Genomic DNA, 8,451 nt, shown 5'->3' with positions numbered 1-8,451 from the left:
GACTACATGATAAAAACTGAGGTACCTCGGATGGGCAGAAGCATTTATTTCTCCCACTTTTAGTATTTCTTGCCCTGCATTTGTGACAGGAAAAGTAAAATGAGAAGTACAACAAAGCAACGCAATGTCAGCTAAATGCCCTGGGACCTCACAAAGGGATGGCTTGACATTTCTGGACTCCAGCAATCACAAAAAATGCAAAACAAAGTGTTCTAAATAACAAATGTAAGACAGAAAAAGATTTTATAATAGGGAAACATGTATCTAGCTCAGCTGACTCACTTTGGCAACAAATAATAACGGAAAAGAAGGGAAGAGGAGCAAGAGAGTAAAAGAAAAGGACTTGGTCCTCATTATAAGCCGCCTGTTAATTGCAATAACTGCTGATACCGAAAATATCTCAATTAAGATATTTATTGCAGGGAAATTCCTGGTATTTACCACAACGTGCAGATTTTGGTGTTGTAAGCAACAAATTCTGCATGTTATTCCCCCAAAACTCGTAATTGGGTGGTATGCATTGCACTCCATACATTTTCACTTGGCAGAGCCAAATTTTATCAGGTGGAGTAAATATCACACCAAAGACCAAGCTGCTTGTAAAGAAGGTCTTAAAGAGACAAGGAACAAGACAGTAGGACAGACGACGTGAAAAGAGAAAACAAGACAGTCTCCAGGAAGTAACCAAGGCTTAAAAATGTAACCGTGCTGTCCAAGCTTTATTTACACCGTTAAAGTTCACTTTGAAACAACACTATCCTATAAAACGACATCGTTTCATCGGGCAAGAGTTCTTTCAAGCTCCAGGGTTGCTCTGTGTCTCCAAAGGCCCAGTAAGACATGAGGTCGCCCCCACTGGTTGGTGGACAGACAGGGCACAGCGTGGGGCCTCTGGAGAGCACAGCTGAAGGGGGCGGGGTCAAGAGGGGGACGTAAGACTGTAATAATAAATACATGAAGGAAGGGGAGAAGGCGCAAACTTAGGCCTCGGACTCGAACATCTTCTTCCTGCCTTCCATGCCGGACTTCTCTTCAATATTCTTACGCCAGTCTCCGACGTCACGCAGATCCTTCTCCTGGAGGGGAGAGAAGAGAAAAGAGAGTCACACTTAATGGGGCCTAGATAGAGCAGTGAGAGAAGAACGAAAGGACAGAGTGAGAGCGACGTGGCGTAGAGCTAGCAGGGAACAGAATGACACAGCAAAACAAAACGTGACACTGAGCTTACAGAGCACAGAAAGCAGGCTCGGACTGGCCCATAGGGCAATAAGGCAGTGCCTGGTGGGCTGGGCTGACACATCAGTGGGTGTGTGCGCGTGCTGGTTGTTTTAGCAGTTGTGGGACTGTTTTATGGACAGGTGGGCCGGTTACTCTGTTGATATTACAATTTTTTTTGCTATATGCTTCGCTAATGAGGGACACTTATTTTGTTGCCCTGAGTTATGTGTTTTTATCGCAGTCTGACCTAGACAGAAAGACATAGAGATAGCAAGGCATGAAGTGACATGGAACTAGCAGAAACACTGACACAGAGATAGGAAGACTAAGAACGACAATAAACTAGCAGGACATTAAGTGACTTAAAGCTAGCAAAACACAGAGTGACAGAACTGGCAAGTCTGAGCCAGCAGGACATGAAGTGATCTAAAATAAGTATATCTGTGTGACAATGAGCTAGAAGGACAAGGAGTAATATGGAGCTACATAAAGTTAGCGGACACATAATTACTTGGCAATGCAATGTCTTCGAGTTTTGATAAAGCAGTGACATATGGTTAGCAGAAAACGAGTGACAAGGAGCTAGCAGGACAAGGAGTGCCACTGAGCTGGCAGGGCAGATGCTGACAAAGCCAGCAGGAGTTGAAATGACATGGAGTTCGCAGGAAACAGAATGGCATAGAGCTAGCCGGAAAAAGTAGGCCAATGAGCTAATAGGGCGCACAGCGACGTAGAGCTAAGAGGCCACAGAGCAATACTTAGCAATACAAGAAGTCAGGGCATAATTGCCAATCCTGCAGCGGTGCTAGGGCACAGGAGATATGAGTGGCCTTGTGGAGCCCAGTTAGGGCTCTCTTTACTCCCAAACCAACAAGACATGAAGTGTCATGGAGTTAGAAATCTGTAAAGCTAGAAGGACACACGTGACAAACTGCTACCAAGGCATGGAGTGACTTTTCTGGTGGACAAGACACCTAGAGGTGAACTCTGCAGAAAGGTAGAACAGTGTTTTTAGATTTTCAGGACCATGCTAAGACAAATGACTGGTTTCGTACCTTATCTGTGTCTTCTTTCTTGACCTGCTTCAGGTTGGCACGGAGCTCCATGTTGACCTTGTGTTTGGAGCCCAGCAGAGCGCGCAGCATGGCATCAGCAGACATGCGCACTCTCTTCAGTGGTGGCCTCTTGAACTTGCCTCTCAGGTCAAAGATCTTCTGGTTCAAATCTTCCAGCTGAAAGAGGAGGAAAGAAGGTCAGAAAGGAACATGTCAGAGAAAGTTAGGGGTACACCTTTGCATGTAGACTATCCGAGTGCCTAAGCAAAAAAGGCACTTAGTATCGTCAAAATCTGTGTAACTCCCTATCAACAGAGGCATAACACCAACCATTAACCTCTTCAGTGCCCCGCCCTTTCCACGCCCTGTGCCGGGCGTTGAATTAGCAGGCGGGGTTCATAACGAGATATTCTCGTCATGGGCACAGCGCAACCGCGCTCCATGACGAGACTATCTCGTCATGGGCACTGAAGGGGTTAAAACAGGGTATCTTTGCACAATGTACTTAGTGAGTGCTTCACCTTTTCACCCAGCCGGTGCCTTCTCACACTCAGAATGCACTCCCCATAAATAGGTGGTAATCAACTGATAAACCCCTTAAAACCTAGCAAACCACCCTCTAACTCACTTCCCTCAACTTATAGAAACCCTCTCCTTAACCAGAAAAGCATTATTGTCACTGCAGGAAACCTGGCACATCCCCATTGTCAACACATTTGGCTCCTCTTTTCAAGCCGGTAAAACCATGTCCTCAACCCAACAAATGGCTGTCTTTCAACTAGGAAACGAGTCTCATCAGCACAGAAAAACCTTCTCAGACATGAGAACCATTCTTTTCAAGCCAATAAGCCCCTTTCAACCCTACAAGCCACTATTCCCAACCCATTAAACAACTTTCTTCAAGTCAGTAAAACTATATTCCACACAGCAACCTGAAAACCAGCCCCGTCGACCTTGCAATATATTTTTTAACTGGAATCCCCTTTCAAATGTGGAATCCTCTGCCCCAATCCGCCCTATGGCTCTCCTCACCTTGTTTAACCAACCCCCCTTGCCCCCCGGCTCCTCAACCTGCTGGCCTGCCCTCCGGCCTGCATAGTTGGTCAAAAAAAGGTTTGTTGAGGAGCACAGTCTGTGTGGAAGCACAGTCCCAGGATCACAGGGTGTAGACAAGCATAATCTGTGGGTATATTCTGGATGGAAGCTGATGGGAAGGGTAGTTTGGGTGGGAGCACCCAAACTACCCTTCCCATCAGGCCAGTCCAGTCCAGACCGGAAACATAACCAATGTGGGGAATAGTTAAGTACTGTGGCTGAACAAATAGGCAATGGGTGGGACAGTTTGTAATGAAGCACAGTTCAGGGGGCATAATCTGCTTGGAAACACGGGGTTGTGGGTATTGCATGGACAAAAGCATAGTGAAGATAGGATTTTCTTGCTGGGAGTATAACAGATAGTATAGGGGCAGGTCAATAGGGATGGGGTAGCCTAGATATGAGAGCAGCAATAGCGAATGATCCCCTTGATTGATGAGAAGAGCTTGAGAATGTAGAAATTACCTCTTTGCTGCTCTTCCCAACCTTCTGTTCCATGTCGTATCTTTCTTCATCCACCACATCTATCTTGGCGTGTAACTTTTTGCAATATTCCTGTAAGAAAAAAGCCATAAACCTCAGATTAGCTGAGACAAATGTCCTCAACTCAACATTCAACCTAATCCACATTGTGTCACGGAAGTCTCTGTCATCCACGGAACTTGACCGTCTTCTTCCTCCACCCCAGCCCTCATTGACACCTGACCCAAGGGATCAACAAGTTCACCCAAATGCAAGTCTTCCCAGCATTTAGGAGTCAAGGTTCCATCAACCCAATTTCTGCAAAAATTGGAGACATCATACATCTCTATGGCCTAACCATGTGTTGCTTTACAAACTACCATAGACATACGGAAAATGGCTGAAAGCATCCCTGGTAGTTGGTGCAGTACACAGAGTACAGTGGTAGACCTCTCTGCCAGTAAACCCGGACAGGCGCCCATAGATCAGTGCACTGAAGAGGCCAGATCTGCTGGTAGAGGTCTTGACTTCTTGCTGTTGCACTCAGTCTACAGTAGTTCTACGTCGGAGGCTTTGACAGACTTAACTAACCTGCAGATCTTGGAGGGAGCCTGGCAAGCTCAGGGGTGGGCAGTGCTCTGCCAGGTACCTCTCCTTTTCAGCAGCGATGTCTTGTTCTTCTTTCTCTAGAGCAGTCTTAGCGACTTGCAGCATCAAACTCTGTGAAGCAGACAAGAAGCTATATTAGGAGTCAGGAATGGGTTGCTGGACAAGTGTGGTGATTGAGATACAAGATTTAGGGATCCCGGCTTTTGGGATGTAGAAGGAGCCCCCTTTGTGGGGGTATTTAGGGGCTTTGGTAACCAGAGTGAGGAGTGAAGCAGTAGGGGTTGTGGGTGTGCAGGGGAACATTAGGCGTGCAGACTGTGTCTGGATGCAGTATGGTTACCGGCTCTGGGGGATGCAGTAGGGGCATTGACACTGGGGGGTGCAGAGTGGTGGGTAGTAGAGGGGAGCATTAGGAGGGCAGACTTTGAATGCAGTAGGAGCATTGGCTGTGGGGGTTGCTGTAGGTGTATTGACTCTTCGGGGGATCCAGTATTAGCTGTGGCTCTGATGAATGCTATAGGCACGCTGGAATAGTAGGATTATATCGTAAGGATGGCTGTGAGGAATGCAGGAAGGGCCTCACAAATGCTGTTGGGGTACTCATTATTGCTGGTACTGCATGAGAGCTGACTGCGGGGATGCTGTAGGATTGCTGGCCATGGGAGAGAATTTAGGGACACTTGTGCTAGAGATGCTGTGGGAGTGCTGGCTGTGGTGGATGCAGCTGAGGTGCTGGCTGAAGGGTGTAGCAGACGTGCTGGCTGTAGGTGGTGTAGTCGATCTGCTGACTGTCGATATGCAATAAACCAGCTCCTGGTTGATGTTGAAGGAACGCTGATTGCACTGATACAAGTTGTGTGGTGCTGCGGCTGTGGTGGGTGTAGTTGATGCAATGTGGCATGTTGTACATAGGTGCTAAATTTGGGGGGTGCTGCATGTGTGGCTTGCTGTACAAATGATACTGATGAAAAAGCTGGAGGGGTTCTGGCTCTTGGGATGCTATGGTTGCCCTGGTGGTAGAGTGAACAGTAGACGAACTGGCGTTGGAGTGAAACTCTCCATTGGATCTAACTCACCTTAAGATGCTGCTTGCGCTGGTTGGAGATCTTGGGCTTCTTCTGCAGATTGAAAAAGAGAAATAAAAACACAGATTAAAGGAAGCGCAGTGGAGAGAGGCCCATGTTACCCATAACACACCCCGGCCAGCTAGTCAGAGTTTGACCCCCAGAATTTCCTGATGGCAAAGGGAGAACAACGCCGTCACTCTCCGAAGAGCTTCCCTGCATCAGATCTTTCACAACTCCAACAAGAACAAGGCAAGCTGCACTTGGAGGTCCCAAGCGCTGCTGTGGGACACCACCATAGGTGATTGAGATACATGCAGGGGGCAATGGAGGCATCACCCAGATGTGCATGTTCATGCCGAACTAGAACTTAAGATCATTTGAAGGAGTTAAGGTGCCTCACAAACAACACTCAGATGACAAGAAATAAGGAAGACTTACATCATCGCTGCATGGAAGAACATAAGGAGAAAAGGGAGAGAAAGAGAAAGAAAAGGGTATCACTTTATCATCATCAACTTTATCATCTTCAACATATGTTTAGTTGATTGCACATATCCTCCACCCCACATTGAAACCCAACGCAGCATCCATACATCAGAAAAATACACAAGTGTGCACCGAAACCTGGCTGACTGAGACAGGAATTGAACCAGATTTATTTATTTATAGTGTTTTATAAAGCGTACACATGACCCAGGGGTATCAGAGCGCTGTACATAGGGTTGAATGCAACAAGATGAAGGTTATGGGCACAGATACCTCGAGTAAAGAGCCGCATTGAGCTGTTGCAACAAATATGATGTAGGCCCCAATCACAATCACACAATCACCATCTGCTAACCCAACCAACCACCTCCAATACTCATTCAACCCCCTAAAACATTTACAGCTCCTGCCACAAATCCTCTAGCCCACCGAAAACCTGTATGTATCATCTTCATTTGGGCGTCAACCTGCCCAAAATTCAACCAATCTTCCTCATCCCCAGCTTGTCTATTAGCTGAGGCTCTACGCCTGATCATTTGCAGAAACTCCAGATAGACACTGAAGCCAAACATATGTGTCTGATCACATGCATAAGATCCAGGTATACACTGCAGCCAGTGCCGAATCATTGGGCACTGGGCTCCCTGCAGGACAGTGTTTAGTGGAGTTTCTCACGCAGGAAATTAAACTTTGTCATCCAGAGGGTAACCGTAGGGCCGCTCTGGCCTGCCTCGTAAGGTATGCCTGCTGGCTCCTGTATGTGCAACTCATAGAGATGGACTAGGCAACATAAAATCACATCATCCCGAGGACCTCGACACCAAACCAAGACTGTGAGATGTGATTCCTCTTTTCTCTTAGTAGCAGCGTACTGAGCTGTGTAGGCTCATGCACTACTTAAATACAGACAGCTCCCTCTGCAAAGCGGTTACCTGTCTACAGTCAGAGCTTGAGCCCTGTGAATGACATATCTGCAGCAGCAGAGCGTGCCACCCATCAGAGATGGGTTTCAAACTGCACAGGTCGCACTTGAACCGTATAAAAGACAACCCTTTGCCTGCAGAGTTCTGAGTTACAACAGACAGCTTTCAATCTATGCCAGCCTCTAAAGCCTGGGAGGGGCACTCTACAACCTTCATTGGTCTCTGAGGTGTAGGAGCAGCAGGCTTCTGTCTACACAAGGCTCTGAGGCCCGTAGAAGACACCATTCTGCCTGCATAGGCCTCCAAGACCTAGACGTGACAGCCTTCTGCCTGCACAGGCCTCCAACTCCCTACACAGTGAGTGGGTCTTTTGCCCTCAAAGGCCTCCATTTGCCAGGATACAGTGCCTTCTGATTGCACAGCCTTCTAGTTTCTTGGCCTTCTGTCTGCACAGGCGACTGAGGCATAGGATAGACAGTACACTGCCTGCACAAGGCTCTGAGGCATCCCGCCTGCAGAGGTAGAGCCTGACGCTTGCAAGAGCCCGCGCTTGTCTTTCGCAGCCGGAAGAGGCTAGCACACCACAGAACACGTGACTTCCTTAATGAAACAGGAGGCGAAAGACACTTACTCTTCACCCATCTTGACTTCTTTGATCTAGAACCTGCAAGAAAAAAAGAAGAAACTTGTAAGACCAGATTTGAGGAAGCACATGAACTGCGAAGAGAGTGGTGAGAGCATGATTAGGTGTGCAACAGTACAGAGAAGACAGCAGTCAGAGCATGATGAAGTGTACAAAAGCACAAAGAAGAGAGCAGTGAGAGCATGATGAAGTGTACAAAAGCACAAAGAAGAGAGCAGTGAGAGCATGATGAAGTGTACAAAAGCACAGACGAGAGAGAGGCGAGAGCATGATGAAGTGTACAAAAACAGAGAAGAGAGAGAGGCGAGAGCATGATGAAGTGTACAAAAACAGAGAAGAGAGAGAGGTGAGAGCATGGTGAAGCGTACAATAGCACTGGGAAGAGAGCAGTTAGAGCATGATGAAGTGTGCAAAAGTACAGAGAAGAGAGCAGTGAGAGCAGAGCATGAAGTGAACAAAAGCACCGAGAAGGGAGCCGTGAGAGCATGCTGAATTGTACAATAGCACTGGGAAGAGAGCAGTGAGAGCATGATGAAGTGTGCAAAAGTTCAGAGAAGAGAGCAGTGAGAGCATGCTGAAATGTACAATATCAGTGTGAAGAGAGCAGTGAGAGCATGGTGAAGTGTGCAAAAGTACGTAGAAGGAAGCAGTGAGAGCATGCTGAAATGTACAATATCAGTGTGAAGAGAGCGGTGAGAGCATGATCAAGTGTACAGAGAAGAGAGCGGTGAGCGTATGATGAAGTGTACAGAAGCACAGACGAGAGAGAGGTGAGAGCATGATGAAGTGTACAAAAGCGCAGACGAGAGAGGTGAGAGCATGGTGAAGCGTACAATAGCACTGGGAAGAGAGCAGTGAGAGCATGATGAAGTGTGCAAAAGTATGGAGAAGAG

The 8,451-nt window shown here is 47.3% G+C and overlaps 1 protein-coding gene across 1 annotated transcript; it reads right to left on the bottom strand.

Moving 5' to 3' along the window:
- Positions 1–691: 691 nt before the first annotated feature.
- TNNI2 (troponin I2, fast skeletal type) lies at positions 692–6,405 on the bottom strand. The gene is made up of 5 exons (XM_085644932.1): positions 5,516–6,405; positions 4,422–4,550; positions 3,834–3,923; positions 2,274–2,450; positions 692–1,076 (listed from the first exon to the last, which is right to left on the bottom strand). Exons 2-5 carry the CDS (start codon positions 4,542–4,544, stop codon positions 981–983), a joined length of 486 nt encoding a protein of 161 aa, XP_085501058.1. The 5' UTR covers positions 4,545–4,550; positions 5,516–6,405; the 3' UTR covers positions 692–980.
- Positions 6,406–8,451: the final 2,046 nt, after the last annotated feature.

Source organism: Triturus cristatus, chromosome 3_1, assembly GCF_964204655.1.
Source record: "Triturus cristatus chromosome 3_1, aTriCri1.1, whole genome shotgun sequence".
In the NCBI taxonomy this organism is placed as follows: Eukaryota; Metazoa; Chordata; class Amphibia; order Caudata; family Salamandridae; genus Triturus; species Triturus cristatus.
This window is presented reverse-complemented; position numbering and strand designations above follow the sequence as displayed.

Bases quoted from the DNA above. Each gene is read 5' to 3' on its own strand.
- TNNI2 (XM_085644932.1), bottom strand. From the start codon at position 4,544: ATGCTGCAAGTCGCTAAGACTGCTCTAGAGAAAGAAGAACAAGACATC. The intron at 2,451-3,833 runs GTAATTTCTACA...CTCCTCTTTCAG, and splicing joins TTGGGAAGAGCAGCAAAGAG to CTGGAAGATTTGAACCAGAA. The intron at 1,077-2,273 runs GTACGAAACCAG...TCTCCCCTCCAG, and splicing joins AGAAAGAAGACACAGATAAG to GAGAAGGATCTGCGTGACGT.